At 45.5% G+C, this 22,646-nt stretch overlaps 1 protein-coding gene across 5 annotated transcripts in view; it reads left to right on the top strand.

The window, feature by feature from the left end:
* Positions 1 to 21,927, top strand: part of TMEM108 (transmembrane protein 108) — a 171,518-nt gene extending 149,591 nt beyond the window's left edge. For 2 of the 5 annotated variants that reach the window (XM_050891940.1, XM_050891942.1), the window contains 3 exons: positions 9,846 to 10,958; positions 19,961 to 20,115; positions 21,597 to 21,927. In XM_050891940.1, the coding sequence (XP_050747897.1) occupies positions 9,846 to 10,958; positions 19,961 to 20,115; positions 21,597 to 21,719 (1,391 nt within the window). In that variant the 3' untranslated portion in view covers positions 21,720 to 21,927. Of the gene's footprint in view, positions 1 to 3,662; positions 3,748 to 9,665; positions 9,754 to 9,845; positions 11,000 to 19,960; positions 20,116 to 21,596 lie in introns of those variants that run through there. The other 3 variants (XM_050891941.1, XM_050891938.1, XM_050891943.1) reach the window with 3 other exon arrangements.
* The last annotated feature ends 719 nt before the right edge of the window (positions 21,928 to 22,646 follow it).

Raw genomic sequence — 22,646 nt, 5'->3', positions numbered from 1 at the left:
ATAACAAATCAGTGCAAGCACCTCATTACAAGCTCTCATTGGAGATCAAACACAAGGATCACCAGGCGCTTGGAGGTAATAATGTGTTTGAAGGGGGCATAAGTAATAAATCATCCAAATTACTTTCAGTGAACAGATGAAATAACTGAAATACCTTCAGGGTTTGTAGAAGTTAGTCAGCCTATGCAGAACTATAACATCCCTTCTGGCTGCAGTGTCAACATTTCTGTACCTGCAGCTGGAGAATTTAAGCACAGCTTTTGCAAGTAGTGAAAAAAAGGTTTGCATCGTCGAAGCAGAGGGATCCACAAGTAGGGCACTCTGCTCTGCCTCCTCACCAGTTATCATACAGTGTGTTACAATATTTGAAATCAGCCATGGATCAGAAGTTACTGGGAAAGACAGACAGAGGGATAGACAACCTGTTCCTATAAATGTTTCCTTAGAAAAGACAAGCTAAAAATGACTGTGCTGTAATGAAAGAGTATCCTGAGTCTAGAATAAGCGTCCTTGATTGATAAGTAAGTCGGTGTAAATTACTCAGAGCTGGAGGCTTAGTCCTGAAGAAATTAGGTTTGGAAAAGACATATCATCTGGTGCTGGAATCAAAAGCCTCTGCCTTGGTTACCTCCAACTGCAAGTGGGAGGATTTTGAAAGGAGTGCAGCAGGTCTAGGAGCTGTGATTTTCTGGAAAAAGGCTTATGCATGAAGAAGTGGCTCCTACTTCCTCATGCTACCTGCTGCTTTCCAGTTCAGCAGGTGCCAGACGTCTTGCCTTGCAGGGGTCAGGTGCAGCTGATCGGTAGCGTGCTGTTTCTTTGAGAGGCAGCCGCTCCTAGCTTCAGCTGAATTAGTGCTTGCCCACTTACCCTCTAATATGGGAAAGAAAAATGCTTCCTAATGCATTACTATGGAAAGGCTGCCAGGCCCTGCTCTAGTCCACTCTTCATGCCAATGAAGTGTTGCTCTCTAAGGCTTGTTGTTTGGTGTTCAGTAGAAACTGGTTCTGAATGGCCAAAGCAGTGGGATTTCCTCTCCTGGAAAGTATCGCAATACATAGACTACATTTCACCTTTTCAAACATCACTTTTATTTATCCCTTTATTGTACTAAACAAATCCTCGGTTTGCTTTATGATGATGCCATCTAAATAGATAGAGGGATATGAGGTGGGATTCATCATTTCATCACCTGAAAGCTGGACATCTAGTTAAAGCTTATCATCGTCTATGTGACCTCTTTTGCTAATGGCAAGAGAGGAGCCTCTCTGGGGTACTAGTCAAGCTGTGGATGGGGTGAATTGCCTGCCAGAGCCATGGCTACCTTAGACTAAACATGTAACTTTTACATATCTGAAGTTACTCACTGTTTTGGGGAGTTGTCAGAAACCTTTTTAAGATGGCTTTGAATCCTCCTTTCCCCCTTCTTATTGCTGCTTGTGAAATGGATACCCTTGCTTGAGTCAGCATCTGTGACACCAACTACATGCTCTCTTTGGCAAGATCCTATTTTAAGCTTTCCATCAGAGGCCACAGCTATTTGTGTCATTGTCAAAACTCTTCAAAAGGTCCGGTGACATTGATGGTAGGTCTCTTAGAAGCCAAAGGTTCTGCAGTAACATAAATAGGATCAGCAGCACTAAGTGCAGGTGAAAGAAAAGCCAGCTGCACATCCTTTCTGTCTCCCTTGGCAACAGCATCCTGCCAACAAAAACTGCTGCCAAGTAAAGGCTGGAAAGGAAGGGATGTGCATCGCAAAGCTGGGGCTGGACAAGCTTAGCGTGAGGGGGGAGCTGTCAGACCAAGAAACACTCGTGTGCTTTTAAAATTATTTTTGGTTTGTTCCATGTGTTTTTGGACAAGGGAATGTATAGAGCCTCTGTCCTTATGAGGAGTTTTCATCTGAAATTCCAAACGACAGTCTCTGTAGTTTTGAGCCATATGTTTCCATCCATGACAGCACACAGGGAAGAAATCTGTGGTGAGTTACTACTTACAGATGTGGTGAATCCTCCAGCAAAGGTTAAAATACGTGGCACGGTTCTCTTGTTACACCAGCTGCAGCTTCGTGCTAAATCATTGTTTCACCAGCAAGCTCTTAATCAGCCCTGAGTTCTAGAAACTGCTAAACAAGCTGATATTTGTAAGGACCAATTTTTTTTATAATGCACTAAATAACTTTATTTAGAAAAACCTTCAGACTGGAAACAGTAAGGGTGAAAAGTGAACTGCAAATGGCAGGGAGAAAGGGAGCATCAGCACGAGAGCACAAAAATGCAAAGCAGATCTAAGATTATTATTTGTACTCTGACTTTCCATGTCCTCCATGAAATGATCATGGCTGTGAAAACAGAGTTTGTGTAACTACGGGTAAAATATACTTGTGATATAATATATGCACCTGCTTAGCCTTCCTGATAGGGACTTCAGTCCTCGAAAATCAGCACTGGGGTCACTGTCAGCGGCTCCATAGCTGCTAGTGCTGCCGAATCTCAAACCTATCATCACAGCATCATTCCTTTCTAATTTGGCCACAGCATCAAAAAAGAAGTCTGACTGCAACGTGCTGGTATCCAAGGCCTGAAAAAAGGAGGATCTTCTCATCTGGTATGATAAGAGAGAAGAACGAACTGGGTTTTCTCTCTAGCAAAATATTAGGAATTAATTTTGTGAGGAGCCCATATAACAAACTGCTTGGGCTGTTGCAGCACCCCTGGATATAACAGGGATTCTGAATCAAAGACTGAGTAGTGGGGATTGCCCTCTGACTCCTGGGGGATTCCTACACTGCCCTCAAGAAGCCCCCAACTTGCTGGTCTCTTACCATTTCCCTGTGCCTTTTAAGGGATTGGTAGTTGGCTGCACAGGACACATTTTTGTGCTCTGCGGGCAGTGTGTTCTTCCAGATTCCCAGCTGTGCCAGAGAGAAAGAGAGAAACAGAAAAAAGAAGAAATGGAAGAAGGGAGGCAGGATTATGGCTTTAGGAATCACAGGATCTGTGGACTTCTTTATGGTTACAAAGTAGAAGTAGCCCATTCACCACCGAGGAGTGAAGAAATAAAATACAGAACATGCATTTTGATGCCAGGGAAGGAGAAGGAGAGAAGATGATCGCTATTTCATTCCCCATATTTTCCTCTGACAGGAATATTAATATCATTAGAGATAATTGAATGAAGTGGAAAGTCTGGTGGAGGTACAGAAGCAGGAGGTAGATCTGTAAAATCCCTCCACACGCAAAAAGCTAAACGCAGCGCTGGAGGGAGGGCACTCTGCCTTGAAATAGGGACTGAACAGCCTCACAAGGGCGTGCAGCTGGGGTGCTTGTTGCTGTTTTGTTCCCAGAAAACGAGAACTGCCAGCAATCCTCTGGCACCTGAATAGACCCGTGTCAGACAAACTGTATCTGGACTTGATGGGAAACCAAGCTGGAATACCAAGCAGCCCTTCGATCTGCTGGCAGAGAGGGGGACTGGCTCAGTAAGTAATCTTGCCTTGCAGTTGCAAAGGTACTCCATAAAGGAGCGAGCCCTCTCGCTGCACAGACCTGCAAGACACGCCTGCCTGGGCTGTCTCTGTCCTCATTCCTCCAAACCAGTTCCAACAATAACAGCAACTCCTGCGTGCAGCTGCCTCGTTAGGGAGAAGATGTATTTTCCCTTTTTCTGCTGAGGGATGAAGCTTCCAAATCTGTGTGATGTGAGCAGGTGAGGATGTCTGCTGACAAGTCCAAATGATATTTTCAGGTAAGTGATTACCTTGAACAAGCACCTAGAGTCAGGCTCTTTCTTTTTATTACCCTCCTCTCAGTAATTACTGTTGTCCTAGATTGTCCTAGATTGTCAGTAAGCCTTTTCACAAGGTTCAACAGCTCGGATGTCTGTATATATTTAGCTGAATAGGTGATCTGAAGCATTTCTAAGGCACCTATTCCCATAGTATCTGTGAGTCTCTAGTGCAGTGTGAGAATGAATTGGGAGCTGCCGGCTCTGTGACTACACGACACTGTCCTATTTGTATCACCCATTGTTTAACTCCCTGGAGGACCAGAAATGAATTTTGATTTACAGGCTCACTCTCTCAAAGTCTGTCATCGAAGTGCATCTTGGAGGCAATAATAATGTTCTGCAATGTTTTTATATCATTAAAGGACTGCGACATCTAGCCACATGAAAACTGTAGCTACCGTTACTGTTGTTGCACAGGGAGTGTCAGCGAGTACTGCTTAATTTGTGTTTGTACATGTGATTTCCAGAGCTTCTGCTGATGCTGTTTTATGTTACTGCAAATAGAGCTGTTACGCTGTGTGTCTCATTCCCTGCATTTTAACAAATACCTTGTGTATTGAAGTTGGGGTTGATCTCCCTGTCTAATACTTACAAGGGAAAACAGATAATAACTTATAAGTTAATATCTGGGAGTTCTGGCATGACAGCCACTGATAGACAGGCAGGGAAGAGAAATTTTCTGTGCAGAGTAACCTACTTTTTCTTCCCTCAGTTCTGCCACCAATCGTGGAGATGAAATTTGCTTAACTCTTTGTTTGTACAAAGGCTGCTTTATTATGAGTGAAAATCATATTGCTTTGACAGATTACAAAGAAATGACCATAACAAAAGTAATAATGTATACTTTCTGCACAGTTTCCATCTATTAAAGATTCATTTTGCTCCCTGTAACGTTTTAGGTTTGCTGAAAGACACATGAGAAGTTCATAGTGTCATGAAGAAAGCTTTCGTTACAACGATAACATTGCTGTTGCTTTGAACAGGTTTTGCACAACCTTCTCTCACTATTAGTAAGTCAAGACTGTTAGAAGCACAGAGAGGCTTCAGCATCCTGTACACTGCCCATGTGCACCCAAGCCCTGGGACTGTAGATAATGGGTCCTTTGTAGGACGGCTCCCTTTGCTTCCCTTGCCCACCGCAGTCTGAAATAATGAGTCCAGCAGTAGGTCTCTGCACAAAAAGCTCTTCCTGACTTCCTAGAGCAAAAATGTTTGCCAAGTACTGCTCAGAGTGGTTCTGTTTGTCTTGCTGCGAGGTCCAAGGTAGCAGAGGCCAGAAGGGGTCAAACACCAGACTGAGCTCGTTGTGCATATTCATTTGCTGTAGAAAATGTGAATGTGCAGCTCAAAAGTTTCCACTGTATCTCTGGCAATTAGGACTCGGTCCAAAGGCCGCTAAAGTCATTGGGAACCTTTCCACAGGCTTTAGATCAGTAGTTACATAAGTTTGTGTTGTTTAAACGGGGTGCCCCGGGGAGGCTGAACGCGTGAGCTGACTCGACAGCCACATGCCTGCTCTGCCATGTCATGCAAAAAGGCTGTTCTCGAAGTGCCCATGAAGTGTCCCGTGCAGCACCAGGCAGTATTAACCCCTAAATGAAGCCTTTTAATGTTGTCCTGTGCCAGGACACTGGCTCCTAGCAGGGGCTCCCGAGGTCCTGAGATAAAACAGTCAAAAGAACGTCAACTGCTGGGGCCCGAATCGCTTTGTTTTTCTGGTTCTGCCTCTTGCATGCAAATAAAAGGGTCGTGAGGAAGTTCCCAAACAGTAGGACCCTGCAGATTTCGTAGTCTGGGAAAGCAAAATATTCCTAACCCCTGACTTTTCCGAGACTCGCTGAGGACATCAACTGCAGTCTTTTAAAACATTGCTGTAAAGGAGCTGCTTCATTTTCTCCACGTACACAACTGTACACACCATTTCTGGACTCCTCATGTGAGTGTATGATGGGAAGAAGCACTGCAGGGAGATACTGTTGAGATTTGAACCATTGCACCACGTTGTCAGGAAGGAGTTTTTATGGCTAAATGCACATCAGCACCCTCTGTGTACACTCTGCTGTCACTCTGCTGTGCTTCATCCTTGAGTTAATTCATTTTGTACTTAATATTCCCTTCTTGGTGCACTATGCAAGACTACAGGGTGACACAGTTCACACCACAGAGATGTCAGGTCAATCAGCCTTCTCATTAGGGTTGAATGGTTTTAATGTAGTCATAAAATTAGACTCCAAAAGTGGGAATTTGACACACAGCATTTAAAAGCCAAACCAGTTTGACCCCTTGTGAGCATGAGCTCCTATACCTTAGAAATGGCCCCTTATGAAAAAACTTAATGGTGTGAACTGACCTTTGAAAATATAATTATTATTATTTTCTATAATGTGCTTACTTCAGTCTGTATTACCATTATGCCAGCAGATAGTAAGGACTGCCAGTCCTTACCACAAAGGGCTCACACTCTAAGTCAGATCAGTCCTAAGAGTCTTAGGCAGCCAAAACTGAAGGATTTTGGCAAAGAGCTGCAGGACTGCGCTTTGAACTGACCAAGAGCATCTGCTATGTACCATCTCACCTGGGATATCAAAACTTTGGCCATGACAACTTGATAGCAACCAGAAGGTTTCCTTTCAGTGGTAATCTGATTGAGGGTAAGCTGAGGCAGGGGGGATGATTGGCGTCGTACCCACCATGGCCCTTTTCTCAGTGCGGGTGCATTTGTGAAGCAGAGATAGAGGTTGGGAAGGGAAGAAATTTGAAGGGGTTGGTTAAGTCCATTTCTGTGCCAAATGCCTCCTGCGCCTTAGTAGAGAAATTCAGAATATCATTTTCCTAGGCTTAAGCCAAAGTTGCCAAACAGGGCAGTCTAATATCGGGGACCTCAAAAAGAGTCCCATTTTGTAAGACGTTGCATATCCTCAAGTGATAGGAAAGTAAGCAGGAGCTCTGGGCAATCAGGTCACCACAAATCCAGCCAGAGCATTCTTAGGTGATGATGCAGAGCATCTGAAAATACCGATTCCAGCTTTACATTTGCTTTCCAGTTGGCTGTTGATCAATTATAAAGCCAATTAATTCTACTTAAAAGGGCCAGCAAAGCCCACTGTGAAGTCCTTATTATTAGCTGGTTCTCCCTAAATATACAGCACTGGCTATTTTTAGGATGATCTACTAAGCTGAATATTTTTTCAGTAATTAGGGGCACAGATTAGCTCTGGTTGTCACTGAAGCAGTTACTGTGATCCATTCAACTAGTAAAAAAAGTCCTAAGAAGCTGTAGCTTATGGGGCCATGGTGGCTCTGCAGACACTGTTAAAGGGAGTCTAGCAGACGAGCAAAATCTGACTGCCACAGCCTGAGACAGCCAAATGTCATGGGGGTTATTGTTTATTGTCAGATAAATTACTTCTGATGTAGTATTTCCTTTGAATAATTATTCATACTTTACGAGCTACCTAAAGGTACTAGCTAAATGCATCTGGCTTCCCGTGCCTGATGTGTGGTGACCTGCTACCACAACAGACTGCCCCAGAGAAATTATAAATCTTTATAGCAGCAAGCTTCTGATTTATGAGTATTTCAAGTAGTGGAGATGGATATTAGGTAGGTTTTTAGCCAAAGATCAGGGTTTCTAACCCCAGAGCACAGCATGCAGAAAAGCTGACAACTTCCTTATTCCTTAAGGAATATCCTGGAGAAAAACATTAACCCAATAGAGATGGTTTTCTGCACATGAGGTGTGAGAGAAAGTAGCTACACAAAGAACATCCAAAAATTTTAGCAGGCATTACCATCATTATAATCTAGTATCTCCTATGATCTGCCAATGCACTTACGCACTCAGAACAGCAGGCCTAAAGTTTCCTGAAACATTATCTCCACACACCAAATCCAAAATAAATCTTCATCCTTTCCTCTTTGAATTTGTTCTGTGGCAGCAACTTCTCTTGGCATGAAATATTAGCCATATGGACACTAGAATATCTGCTTTGACCTTGACCTCAGAATAAGTGCTGCCAAAAATGTGAAGATAACTCCTGCCTTTCATTTCCAAGAGTGATGCTCCATAAGAATAGCACGATCTGCTCTCCTGGTTGCATCTCAGTGTACAGAATACGTTTTTCTCTTTGACTAGGTGTTCTGCTAAGAGCATGTTGTCTGTGGCTGGTTAGGAACTGGGAAGCAGTAACCCCGATGATGGTTTATTTGGCAGAGATATTTATTTTAGAAATAAAAAAAAAAAAAAAGAGCTAATTTTAGCATCAGGCAGTGGAAAGTGCATTGCTTGTAATTGGCTCTCACTACATTATCAAGTCAGCGTTTTCATCTTCTGGATACTCTGTGAAATAACAGGAGGCTGCTGGGGGCAAGATGAGGTGAATTTTGTTGGTTGCAGAGCTCTGTGCGGTTCTGGTTCAGAAATTATGAATAGTGATCAAAGTAGAGCATTTAGCTGGGTAAGAGGAATAGGTACTGCTCCTTTGGTGAGTTTTTGCTACGTGTATTGCATTGCTTACAAATGGATGTGAATGATGCACAGGATTCGGAATAAACACATTTCATGGTATTTCCCTCTGACCAATGTGCAACAGAGCCCTAGGGCGCAGTGGACACCTAATCAGAGATCTTCTTTCATTTTCCCAAGTCCCTGTCTTCCTTTTCTGCTGGTGCCCATAACAGATATTCTCAAGTAGGATAGAACTAAATGGCATAGCAACACTCATGGAGAAAGCTGGCAAGCCTGGGAAGGGTGGAGAAGCAGGCAGGAAGGTACTCCACAGTCTTGGCTGGAAGGTGATCATTACCCAGTGTGGAGTCCTGCAGCTTTGACGAACTCGTCTCCCTGATTTGTTAAGACTGTGACAACATTTTTCACCTTGACACTGCTGGTTGAAATTCACAGTAGCACAGTGCTAATGGTGCCATCTGATGATGCTCAGTGGACCGTGCAAAATGGATTTATTCCGTGTGCTTCCTAGTGGGCAAAGATCCACATTACACTCGACCGCTTCAACATATGGAAATGGTGACGTGTGATTGATGTGGTCCCTGCAGGTCACGCTAACTCACAATGTATTAGCCCTGCATCCCAGGGAGGCTTATGCTACTGCAGCTGCCCATGTCAATTATCTGGACTAGGAATAAATGGAAGAATTAAGGTTCCCAGTGGTGTGAATCTGGCACCTCATGAAATGATGTGCACTACAGAGGGTGGCGGGAGGCAAATTTCACACAATCCAATCCCACAGCACATGTGAGCACAGAACAGGTTACAACCAAACATTTGTATACGGGTGTGAAGGGCAGTTGTGTTAGATTGAGTCAGACCCCTAATAATCACGTGGCTTTTTAAAATGGCTGTGATAGCTATGTTTTCTTGTTCATTTTTAACATTTGGAGATTTTCCACATCTCATACTCTAAAATAAGTGACTAGATTTTCCGAAGTTGCTAAGTAAAGGACAGCATATATAACCCAGGAAGCCCTCTCATCAGACATCCCTTCTTGATCTAATTTTCGGCAAGGGCTAAGGAGCTGCTCTCTCAAAAAACAGATTGCTTAAAGGCATCCAAGACTGGAGGCAGCCAAATATAGGATTTTGCAGCCAAAAGAATGAGCGGACTAAGGTTCTCCATAATGATGCAGACATTCATCTGGAGGCCTCCTGGCCAAAACAAAAATGAAAAACATCTTTTGTTTCTACCCTTAAAGAGTAGGATGCTTTGTAGCTTCTACAGGGAAATCACCTGCTATGGCACTTCAAAGCACTCTCCTGAGTCCATACTGCAAGCTCCTCTCTCCCTTTGCCGCAGAGATTCCCTGCAACCTTCCTTTTCCCACCTCGCCATTTCCATGGCCACAGGGCACTGCAGCCCATGCGGATTTTCCTTTCTCTTCCTATTTTCCCAGAGAAGCTGATAAAGTTGGATGCTAACTCTTCTCTCCTTCTGCAGAACATGGAAGGTATTCCTTCCTCCCAGACGTGCAAGCCGTGCCGTTCCCTGTCTGCTGGTCCCTCTCTGGTGTCTCACCCTCTCTCTCTGTTTTTCCTCCAGGTGTTCTACTGATCTTGGCACTGACGGAAGAGCTGGTGTTTTCTGTTCAGGTACTGTCTCCCACTGTCTCCTCCTCTCAGGGCTTCCCGATGGACACTACCACTATCACAGCCATGGGAACAACACCTCACCACAAAGACCGCCACGCGGCAGAGCCCCTTCCCACCTCCGCTCGTGCTGTTCCCCATCCCGTCAGCCTGGTGGAGAAAGTCCCTTCCACTGGGCAAAAGCAAGTGAGCGGCCCTCGCGTTGGCGAAAAGGAAACGTATCATTTATACAACCAGAGTGCTTTGTACTCGGGACAGACTCGCCCCAAGGGGAAAATATTCCAGGTTTTCAAAGGCAACTTCACAGAGTCCTCAGAGCCTTACCTAAAGACGACCCTGCACTCTCCCTTCCCTACCCTGAGGAGCCCTTTCACAGACCACCCGTTTCAGTCCCAGACCACAGCATCCAGCGATCCGAATGGCACGGGGCTGGCAAGAACTACACACTCAGACCCTTCTCCCCACCGCAACGCCTCGGGAAGCCTTAGGGAAGCAGAGCGAGGGGATGGGGCCGAGCTAGTGGTGCAGGAGGCAGATTTTGCCACCACAACTGCTGGACCATCAACTGATCCTGAAGCGGTGTCGGTGCCTTTTAAACCCACCCGCTATGGCGTATGGGATATGCTGAGCAAAAACAACTCTTGGGTAACCTTGAATCTCAGTACAAATGTCCCTCTGTTTGCTGGCTCTGGATCTGCAACAGCAGCAGCGGGTCACTCGGTTCAGACCAGTTTTGACGTCAGCGTCTCCTCCCCAGCAGCGGGAGACCCCAAAGGACCCGCTCCAACGCAGCATGGCACGGTGACTAACGCAACCTTGCTGGGCAGTGCTCTCTCCGCAGCACCTGCCACGAGGTTGTCCAGCTCCATTTCCACAGCTGGCTCCACCGCCACTGGGAACTTCCTAAACAGACTGGTTCCTGCCGGGACCTGGAAACCCGGCGTGCAAGGAAATATCTCCCATGTCACCGAGGGGGACAAACCCCAGCACAGAGCAACCATCTGTCTCAGCAAGATGGACATTGCCTGGATCATTCTGGCTATCAGCGTACCTATATCCTCATGTTGTAAGTTAATTGCCACTTTATTTTGCTTTCTCTTTCCTTAAAATTCAGATTTCAGCCCACGATTCAAGGACCAGGTGGAGAGCTAACAGAGGCAGGCTGGCTTGAGATGGATGAGGAGCAATCACTAGACAGAGATCACATTCACTGACCAAAGTGCTTAGCTTCAAAATGCAGGGCTAAAAGGTTTACATTCAAAGTGTACTTGCTTTGTTGCTATTAGAAATCACTTGGTCTTTTTGGGCCCTCCATTTGAGGGTGTAATACAAGGCTGAACAACTCTAGAAGGCGAAGCAGCTTTACTTCAAGGTGTTTAAGCTGGTGACCAAAAATTGTACAAGTCTTTAATCTAGGAACCACTATGTGCTGCCCTGGAATTGGATTTAAAAAGCCCACTGCTAACCCAAAGGATTAATAACAGTTGTAGTGACTAATACCTTAGGAAACACCAGTTTTCCAGTGCAATAAAATATTTCATTGCAGGCAGTTTGTGAACTATCAGATTTTAAAGTCTGATAACCAAAGTGCTGGTTTCCTCCATTTTAATTCCAACTTTGCAGCTGCCGAGGGAGCCGGAAGAGTTTGAAATCCTGGCCTTCAGACACCAGGAGTCAGCCACCTGCGGGACCAGGGCAGGTTGAGTTCCCACAGCTGGCTTAGGGTCTCGTCATTTGACTTGGTTACAAAAAACACATGAGAAATTATGAGAAAGCTTGTGAGTGGATGCTGGGGTGTCCCCTGCTTAGCTGGCTTATATCAGCAAGGTGGGACAACATATTCTCTGGGGTTTCACTGTTGCGGGGTGTGATTATGCTAATCTGTCTGGAGTGAAACAAAACCAAACATTTCCCAGCCTTTGCTGCCTGAGGAAACATAAAAGGGTAGCAGCCAACAATATTGAGTATTAATTCTGTTATTTACAGCTATGAGCTGTACTGAGGACAAGGCTAGATGAGCTGACTGAGCCAGTCTCGCACACAGCTTACTGCCAAAAAGAACAGTGCTGCTCTCTCCTGCCCTCTCCGAGGCCCAGCCACCTGATCCTGCCCCCTCCTTCTGCCTGGGCCTGACCTGACACCTCCCTGAGACACTTTCAGATTGCTAAAGTGGCCAAAAAATATTCACTTTGCTCTCTGGTACTTTCTGTCCACCCAGTGAGCTGAATCAGCTCCCCGCAGGGTCAGATGAGCACGAGATCTGGAGCGGATGAGGCTGCAGGAATACACACCTGGAGAGGGAGCCACACTAATCCTTTCGGCAGCTGCCAATTATTGGATTGGCTCAGCATATCTGTTAGACTTGTACCTCTGGGACCATCAGTTCTGCTATTGCCAACGTGGTTAAAACCACGAGTGAGAACAAAGCTTAAACCTAAAAGACGGACAATCAAAATAAAGAGAAACCAAAGCAGAAGTGGGATATAGCAAGCACATGATGAGAAGCAGCGATATTTGATGATTTGATGAATAGTGCCTTGTCTATCAATCAGTAGAAATAGAGAATCAAATAAATTCTTCCAAGCATTATGTTTTGGGCCAGTATTCAGAAAGAAAGCTGATCTGGATAGAAAGCATCCAAATACAAAACACAAAATATGATACCATACAACACAGGCATAGGAAGCATAACCAGTGTGTAAACTGGTGTATGTCTCTGCCTGCAGTGTGCCATATAAGAGCTAATAACTAATGATAGTTATTATTAATAATAATATGAAGAGTCTGTTGGCAGGCCTTTTAACCTACTATTCATAAAACAGTGGTGTGTAAACTTTTCTTCTTATCATATGTGCCATAACAGTATGTGTTCGTATGACTGTGCCTATTCTATTTCTTGTATTTGTAAGCTACGTTTTTTAAAAAGGCAAATGTTATTTTGAATATTATCTATACCAGCTCTAATACAACTGAGTGTTTAAATGATTCAAATATTTAAGTCCTGCTTTCAGGACCAGATTTCTGAGGATGGTCTTCAGTGGGACTCTCCTTTTAAAACCTGGGGATCCTCAGATGTATTTCAGAGTTGAAATGAATGGTAGGCAGGCATTCAAATGGGATTTTTTTGGATCTGGCTAAAGTGCCTAGGGAATTGCTTTCCTCCAAAAGTTATGCTGTTTAAACTGTGCCACGATAAGTGCTGTTGTACAGACATAGGTTATTCCTAGAGAAGAAAAATAAGTTGTAACAACCTAAAGCACTTTTACCCAGATGCACATGTATTTGTCGTGGCTCCCCTCTGTGCTGCATACCGGAGGGGCACCTTATTTCCTGACCCTCAGGCATCTGTGTATCTTCAGGCACGGGTGTACAGTGTGCGGTGTACCGTGTGCGGTGTACAGTGTACGGTGTACAGTGTGCAGTGTGCGGTATGGGGTGTGTGGTGTGCGAAGGGGACTGTCGCCACCTCCCGGGCACAGGCGCCTGCAGCTGAGGACAGAAGGCCCCACGCTGGCATTTGCTCGTCACTTCTGGTCCAGAGGGGGCTGATGCTAAGAGACGGACGAAGAGTACAGCCATTTGGATTTCATTTCGTCTTCAAGGGGTGAAAATGTTTTTGGTGAGAGGCTGTCACAGCTGCTGCGGGCATGGACTGAGAACACACTGTTCTGCTCCTGCCTTGGGATGCTGAAAGGTGGAGGTATCTCAGATATTGAGACTCAGGCCCATGCTCTTAAATATCTGAGCAGCCTGAGGAGGGAACAAGCCACGGAGAAAGTCACTAAGGGCTCCTATCATGGGAGACTTTTGCTGCCCCGGAGCTGTGGCTGGTTGCTCTGTGCTCAGGCTGGCACCTTCAAGGCTGCTGGCCAGACCCGCCGAGGGGGACAGCAAGCCCTGAGCTGCTGCTGAGACACCTGTGAGAAAGGGTAAGGCCCTGCACCAAGGGGAGAGGCAGCTCTGAAGCAGGGAAGTTAGCAAGACACTCTGGAAAGAAGTGGAAGGAGGTGAGGAGAGGCAACTGGAGCCTGTGCACGGCTGCAGAGCTGCAGGAATCTAATTAACTTGGCTCCCTCCTCCTGCTAATGAGGAGTGCCCCTGAGCCAGCTCGCTGACCTCCGGGCTGTTTCCAGAGCCTTTGCAGAGCTGCGCAGTGGCCAGCACATCCCTCCTCTGCCGGGAGCCCTTGTGCCTTCCCCCATAATTCCTCCCCTGCGCGAGGGGTGGCGAGGAGACTGGAAAAGCCTTCCTTCTCAGGGGGCTTCTGGGCACAGCTTGTGCTGCCCAAAATCCTTGGAAGGGAAAATGGACCACAATGCTGCAGAGACACGTCTGTCCCTCTCCGATGCATGGCACAGTAGGGCCCCACGTGCTGCTCGCTGTTACACCTTTTATTGACAGGCATCTGTTAAATGAAAACCTGTGGGCATTTTAACTTCCATAGCAAGGGAAGTGACCTGCTAGGGAGTGACCGCAGGAGCCCTTGGCTCCTCATCCCCACTGGAAGAAGTGCCTGGGATTCTGCACTTCTCCTGGTGGAGGAAGGACTCTGCCGGGGCTCCTCGCTGCCCCATCCCTGCCGTGGGGATTTGCACCTAAGAGCAGGAAGCAGCAGAGGGTTTGTTGAGCATCGCTGTGCCCTGGCATCTGAGCCCCACCAAGGACTGGCAGGTCCCATCAGCCGTGCTGGTGGCACGGCTCAGTGACTATAGCACTAGCCTGAAGACCTGGGCCTCAGGAGCCCACCTGGTGAAATAAGAGATGGGATTTAGCCTCCCCGTCCTTACAGTCCATATTTCTTTAAGGATGCATAGGTTTCTGAGTCCCACTGAAATCCCTTAAGGTGCTAGCCAGAAAAGTAATGCTTTGAATAGGAATGCACGAGCCACGTCTGCTGCGTGAACCTGGGGAAATCATTTCACCTTTTGGTACCTCAGTTTCGTGGTATAAATAATGGGGGTAATGTTGCTAACACCATTTGAGGGCTGCAAAAATGAAGGATTCTGTATCATTGCATTCCCAGAAAAGCAGAGTCATATATAACACTGATATCAGTATCTGCATGTCACAGTTTGAGTTGTTTTTGCGGTGTCCTTCAGGCAGCCTTGAACATTTTTGTGCACGTGCATTTGTACGTGTGTGGGTGCCTGTCTCTGCAATGCAGAACAAGACACAATATGAACTCATTTTAAAACCCACCGTCCCGGTCCTTGGGCTCCCAGTACTTACGTCTCTGTAATTACAGAATGACACAATAAACCGTGGAAGAACAGAAACTTGCAAATCAGATGCATAGAAGTCAATTCATTCAGTCAGTTCTGCTGACGTGGGAAAATGCAAGAGGAAGGCTGAGCCTCCGAACGCAGGCGTCAGCAGAACTCAGAGAATATATGAAGAATTGCCTTGGACCTAACCCCACTTAGCTCACATTTCATGCACTGGGACATGTTCCAAAATTATCTCACCCACTTTCTCCATCACAAAACCTACAAACATTTGCTTCCTGGTCTGAAGCGAGAGAGATCCCAAGCCCTGAGTCTAATCCCCAGGTGTGAGCTCAGACTGAGCTGGAGAAGAGCCTCCTGTCTCCAGATGTAAGCAGCTCTGGTCAATAACCAAACCCATCGTGATACCTATATTACAGCTAAGGCTTTACTGCTATGGATGGCCACAGTAAAGGAGGGAAATTGAAAGAAATACAGAAAAAACACTATTTTAGTCATTGAGGCGAGGGTTATGTAGAAACTTAGTTTATATTATGACCATGGCAGAGGGGTTGGAACTAGATGATCTTTAAGATCCCTTCCAACCCAAACCATTCTATGATTCTATGATCTGCAGGCATAGGGAGAAGTAAATGAACATCCTTGGTCTGAATATCTCCTGACTTGTAAGTGCTTGCAATGTTCAGGTCTGTTAACATCGTGTTTTACGTGGGAGCTGGAGAGTGGGGGAAGGGGGTATGCAGCTATATAAGATTGGTAAAATATTTAAGTGAGTTGAAAGAAAAGACAGAAGACTATCAGGAAACTGTAGGGAGTTGGTATGATCTCATTACACTGCATTTATGAGGCCAGTATTGAATATGGTGTATAATCCTGGTGGTTTATATTTTTTAAAAAAGATTGGAAGATTAGAAAAGAGCCATGTGAATGATTTAAGAGCTGAGAAATGCAACATAACTCCACTTGTGTCATCATGTAGTCCAAGAAGAGGCTGAAGCCCATATATATGGGGGACATTTCTGATAGCATAGTGGAAGCTTTTAATAAAAAAGGCAAAAGGAGATTGCGGAAGTGGCGGATAAAACTGGAGGCATTTAGACAACAAGGAGAATGTAAACATGTCCCCATAATGGAAATTAAGTATTGAAACAAACTTTGTGGGAATGGGATGAATATCCGGTCACTCTATGGCCTTAAATGAGGCTGCGTATTTTCCTGTGAGATGTGCTGTACCTTAAATACAGCTGATGGTTAAGTTAACAAGTGAAAGTCTCCTGGTGTGCAGGTGTTGTGCAGGTGAGAGTAGATGATGGACATGTTCCCACCAGCCTAGAAACCTGTAAATCTGTGAGAATCTAATTTCTCCCGTTTGTGGGATGTATTATGTCCTGTTTCATGGGTGGGGGAGCAGATAATGCAGACGTACTTTGCGTTAGGGCCAGAAAGAGGCCAGCATCAGAGCCAGAGCTCGTCAGCAGCCCTTAGCCCCTGAATGTGTGGGTTGACTTTTCTCCCTCCAGACTAGCAGCAGGTCAAAGGATATGGGTTAGAAATGCTTCTGAACTCCCTGAACCTCCAGTGTCCACAAAATTGCAGAGGTCCCTGATATTTCCTAACATGTATCGTAAACTCTGTATGGGGAGCTTCAGGCTGACACAGGGACAACGCTGAAGTGTGCTTCTCGTGGCACTTGCTATTGACTTTAATATGGAGCAGGCAAAGGGAAAAGTCGGTTTAGCTTTTCTGACTCCCAGAAAGCATCCAGGTGAGTGCTTGAAAACCAGAGAAGAGTTCGCCCTTTTTCTGCCCAAAGGGTTGGCCATCTCTGAAACAGAGGTGATAACATGGCAGCACTGAACAACAGCACTTTCTCATCCTTACAAGGACATCACATAATACACCAGGAAAGATAAGCAGGGTATTGCAGCTACTGTTTCTCCCTTCAGCTCTGTTGTTGTTATTGCCACTTCTCCCTTCCAAACTATCTCTGCCCTCTATGTATTTCATCCACTTAATATGTCCTCGCTGGCCATCACAACTGTCTGTCTGGAAAGAGTTTTTTCTGTAATACACATAATTCTAATCATGGGAGCAAATAGATATCTCAGAATATTGGTAAAGCTGTACCCTGTTCCTAGTATTGTTCTGGAAGTGAGCGGTCCTATGTTAGCTACATTAACTTCACTAAAATATGCCCCAAAAGAGTAGTTAATATGTGGTGAAGAGGGAATAGCCCCATTCCAGCCCTGCTGTCCTCCCTCTCCCTCTTAAATCAGGTCTCCTCTGCTTTGAATTGGGGCAGCTTAGGTAGACAGCCTTCTGCTAAAATATGTTATATTCGAGGAAGCTCAGGAACCCATTTTTCACGGTCTTCTATCCATTTGCTTGTGTGTACGCTAAGGTTAGAGGCCAAGAGTGTGATTAAGGGAGAGAGCATTATTGCTGTATAGCAACCATATCTGCACATGGCAAGGCCATTTCCTGCTGGAAGAAGCAGAGATCTCTCTCGACTCAGTGTCACCGGCTTTCCAGCCCCTAACACCCAAATCTGATACTTCCTGTCAGCAGCCACAACATTTTATAAGCTGTAAAACCTCAGGCTTTCAAAATATTTGCACAGCGATAGAGTTGGCTTTACTGGCGCTCTCATATCCTCAGGCGCCTTCAAAAATGCTCTGTGCCTTAGGGAGCACTTGTTGCTGGAGCACCGAAAAGCTCCAAGGTCTGTTGGCTCTCGCCAGCAGCGGGGAGGACTAAACGTAGGTCCTGCTTCACTTTCTAATCTTAACGAGCCTGCAGGCTGGGCTGGGACACGGAGAGGGTAGCAGCAAAGTAGGGGGAGCAAAGATGCAGCCCTTCAGGAGGATGCGCCATTTCCCTGGGCAGGGGGAGCGGTTCTGGTGGCCCCCATGGGGTGCCTGCCTACGGGCGCAGCAGCAGGAGTCGCGCTGTCGGGCTGTCAGCGAATGAAGTTATTGGTGATAGAAAGACTGAAGCAATATGAGTCAAAGATAATAGTAAGTTTGATGATGACCCGCTTTTCTGAAACATGCAGGAACAGTGCGGGAGATTTTTCCATTAGTTTCAGAAGAAGATTATAGCATAAGCTCACCTTTCCCTTTGAATGAGACATAAACTGCCTGAACTCAAACCCATTTTTTTTTTATTCCTAGTAGCTTATTCTTTTGTTTTAAATAGAGCTCTAGCCTTGCACTTTCGTATTGCCATTTTATGTGAGTAGATGGGATAAGAGATTAGACCTACGGCATATGGGTAGCTGCAATGTTTGTCAAAACATACAAAGCAACTTTGAGTTCTCTGCAGTCTTTTCTTTTCTCTGGGCTATAATTCTAATAAATAATTTTGGCTATAGCTGAGAAAATAATATATTTTTCTGCTTCATGAATATTTTCTCTCTTCTGTCATGAGGGGTTTAGAAATAATGGAGTGAATTTACGGCCGGGCATTCCCTATTTCACAGGTACAAATCAAAGTAAGTACATGTCCAGCTACCTGTCTGTATAAATCAGGTAGATTACAAGCACAACTGGTCAATTAATTCTACAGGTGTAAGATAAGCACACAGAGCTTATGCATTACTCCTCTGAACAAACCCTTGTACACGCCTCAGCTTCTGCCTGGGCAAGGACCAGTGGGAGCAGTAAGTTCGTTAGGGTGGGTTTGCCTGGCTTTCGTAAAATTGCCAAGATTACCCATCTGAATTGCAACAGAGATGACTAAACCGAAAGCAATTCCAGAAAATAACACTCATCCAGCTTTGTGTTCGGCCCGCCCGCTGGGGGAGCGTTATGCTGGCGTCTCTGCAGTCAGGGGGGTGCCTGTGGCCTTGAGAGCAGGCAGACAATTGTATCAACAAGTTTCACTTGCTGGTCACTTCATCTTGCCTAACTGCTCTACTTTAAGCTCAAATATTTGAGAAGCTCGAATATTTGATATATATTGCAGAAGCTTAAGCGTGCTCCGCAGATAAGAAAAAAAGCCAGGCTCAGACACCACCAATGCCCAGGCAAGTGTGGGGAACGGATTGCGCTTATCAGTAGATCCCACATGCTGATACGGCTGATGGAGACAGGCAGGAAAACCCCAGCTCTGGGATTAATGCTACCCTGGAAGCGTAAGCTACGTGAGACAGGTGCCGGAGGGGATCTCCACACCACCTCACCGCTGTCTCATCCCGCTCAGGAGCCCATCTGTTCCCCTTGCTGGTCGCTGATGTTTTGGAGCATGGTCACAAAGTACCCAAAATCCAAGTTATGAATGGCAGGTGACAGAGGCAGGGATCAGTGGCACTTCAGGGCAGAAGCTTTTGGTACTGAAGACGTGCAACTACATGCGTTTATGAATTTGGTATTTGAGCCTAGGACAGGTGTCTCTCACTGCCCATTTGCTAATGTGCTCATCACTGCAGCATGTGAACATGCTAGAAGCAGAAAAGATCTGCGCAGAGGCATCCTTCGCAGTCCCTGGGGAGTGCCCTCTGTCCTAGAGGGTCTATAAATCCTTGCTTAGGTATTAAAATACCATCAGTTACAACACCAAAGTTTTCATTAGCCAGGCAGTCACATCTTGAAGATTATAAACTCGCATCAAAAAGAAAGTAAAAACTGCATATTCTGCCAAGCCCAAAGCCTCATCTGCCTGGCCCAGATTCTGACTTAATTGTGTGGGGTTTGTTAGGAGAGAGCTAGATCTGACTGAGAGTGAATCATATGAATGAAGGTCACCAGCCCTCTCCTTAAGTAACGTAAAAAACAAATCCATGGTACTGATGAGTCCTTATTGAAAGGAAATAACCAAATTTTTGACGTGTTTCTATTGACAGCAGTTCTGCTGACAGTCTGCTGCATGAGGAGGAAGAAAAAGACATCTAACCCAGAAAACAACCTGAGCTATTGGAATAATGCTATTACCATGGACTACTTCAACAGGCATGCTGTAGAGTTACCAAGAGAGATCCAGTCCCTGGAGACTTCAGAGGTACCTCACTTGCAGAACTAGTGTCTGAAAACTGTAACTGAAGCCATGCTGGGAGAAGGGGAGAGGAAGTCATATTAATAAAGCCTTGAAATCCCTACGCATATTCAGGGAAACAGCTTTTTGAGAAGGACTCACCCCTACACATGTATAAGATGGGATAAACAGGTCACCAAAACTGGATTGCCATCCTGTGCCCAGCCATTGCAGATATGTTCCATATTGCTGTATGGTCACGGGAGTTAACCACCTCTAGGTGAATTTGTTCCCTGGCTTTCTCTTCCTTTTGAGCCTATGGCCAACGTCTAGTCATACCATGACTGCTTAGGAGAGCTCTTTGGGCTGGGTTGTTACTGACAGTCGGTCCTTCTAATCTGTCTATTGTGTGTGTCCCACACAGCATCATATAAGGGGGGTAGTGGGATTAATAATGCAAAGAAATTTTGTGCATTTTTGTCTTAGGAGCTGCCTGTACCTTCTCAAATATCAGTTCAGGGAGTGAGCATTCCCAGTATATAAGCAATCAAAACATCAATGTTTGACAGTGTGTAGTGGTGGTGTATACTCATCAGCCTTTACTTAAGGGATCTGATTGGTTCAGTGGGATTATTCATATGTGGGCAGGTGATCCTACAGATACAAACGTATTCTCCGGCCTCAGAGACAGAGAAGAATAATTTAGCTTAGTTCAAAGATATTTAAAACCTAGAAACAGTGGAGAGTTTGGGTTTATGCTAAAGTGATTTTCAGATCAGATAGCTGACTAACTCACATCATTAAATTAAAAAAAAATGTGTTTGGAAAGGAACCTCTGAGATGTGACTAGACAAGCACTCACAGTCGCTTCATTAACCCCACTTTGCTGGCAATCATGTTGCTCAAGCTAAGGCAGGACCTGGTCTGTCTAGACTTACCAAGAACCAAATGATAGACCTGTTCACATATAGGATGGTCTCCAAAAGCTGTCATCTGAGTCATTTAAACCTGATCAGAACATGACTGAACTGGGGCATGCTCAGGTGGCTTGGAACCATATACGTGGTTTTCTGACCTCAAAAAGAAGCTGAAAATGCATCTTTGAGGAGTCAAGCCCAGCTGATAGACAGGAAACTGTTGCAATGCATCATGAAAGTGTAGGGAAAAAAAAAAAAAAGAAACGTGAAAGCTCAAATTCTGCTAAGGGACCTGAAGTTTGGTGCATCTGACTTCTGGGTCCCCAGATTGAGAAAGAATCAGCCTGACTATCAGAGGAGCTCTTCACTCACAGCTCCTACTGCCTGAAGAAGGGTAAAACCAGCTCACCAAACTTAGCTCTCCGGAAGCCAGAGCCCCCAAAATTCAGGCACTTTTTGAGGATTGGAAGAAGCAATAAAAATAGCAGTCCATTCCTCACACACATTCGCACAGGGCAGCGGAGCACCCTGTGTGCTCATGGAGGGTGAGGGGTGTGAAGTGCTCACCCTGCTTCTCTGTCTTTCTCTTAGGACCACCTCTCCGAGCCGCGCTCCCCCGCCAACGGCGACTATCGCGACAGCGGGATGGTCCTTGTGAACCCCTTCTGTCAAGAAACGCTATTTGTAGGACATGAGCAAGTCTCTGAAATATGACCCCACAGCTGCCCACGTATTGCAGTTTCATCTCTACTGTCTCCAAATTATAAATAAATATATATATTATAAATATAACCTTTGTGTAACCCTGAATTACAAGAAATGTTTTCAGCTTTTCTTTTCTCCCTCAGAATTGTCAGCCCCTTTTTTATAAGTGTGGTAAAACTTTACAGAACAAACTGTGGCTTTATAAAATAAAGGTATTTCTAAGCAAAACACCTGTCAGATGGACTGTTTTCTTCACTGTCATTTACAATCTGCTGCTAAATATACTTGGTCTGGAAGAATATGGGTAAGGCTGGTTTTGGTGCAGGCAGCATGTGTTGGGTACAGCATCCGCATCCTACATGACATCACTCAGCCTGGCCCTGAGCATTCCTGCTCAGTGACCGTCCCTTCTGCTACTGTAAAATGACTTTGGTCACTCCTTTCCTTTAGACTGCCAAGTTAGAATACAAATCAGACAGGACCAGCTCGGTTGCCAGAAGCAGTCCGTATGGCTCCTGTGCCAGTCTTGTATCCTTTGCATGACTCCAGCACTGCCTGAGCACTGACTGGGATGAGCCCTTCAGCGTCCCTCTTCCAGTAAAAACCATCCAGGGTCTGCCAGCTCAGCAGGGGGAGAGCAGGGGAGCTGGGCTACAGTGGGATGATAAACAAACCTGATGCACCCACAGGATCCAGGGCCACGAAAGACATGGGCAAACTACCCCATTGGGGTAGTAATGTTGCCCCATGACTTTTTTATGTTACCTTCTTCAGACTGAAACAGGAGAGCCAAGTTCCAGTTTGAGCTCCAGAACTGTTTTACATGAGCAAGGGCAAGAATGACTTTTTTTCCTGCATAAATGTCCTAACCACACTACACGTTGGACTCTCAGATGCTCCACTCCGGCCCAATGAGTCCTGGATTATTTCCTGCAG

This window comes from Gymnogyps californianus, chromosome 2 (assembly GCF_018139145.2).
Source record: "Gymnogyps californianus isolate 813 chromosome 2, ASM1813914v2, whole genome shotgun sequence".
Taxonomy (NCBI): domain Eukaryota; kingdom Metazoa; phylum Chordata; class Aves; order Accipitriformes; family Cathartidae; genus Gymnogyps; species Gymnogyps californianus.
Note: the sequence above shows the minus strand (reverse complement) of the source record. Positions and strands in the feature narration are given on the sequence as shown.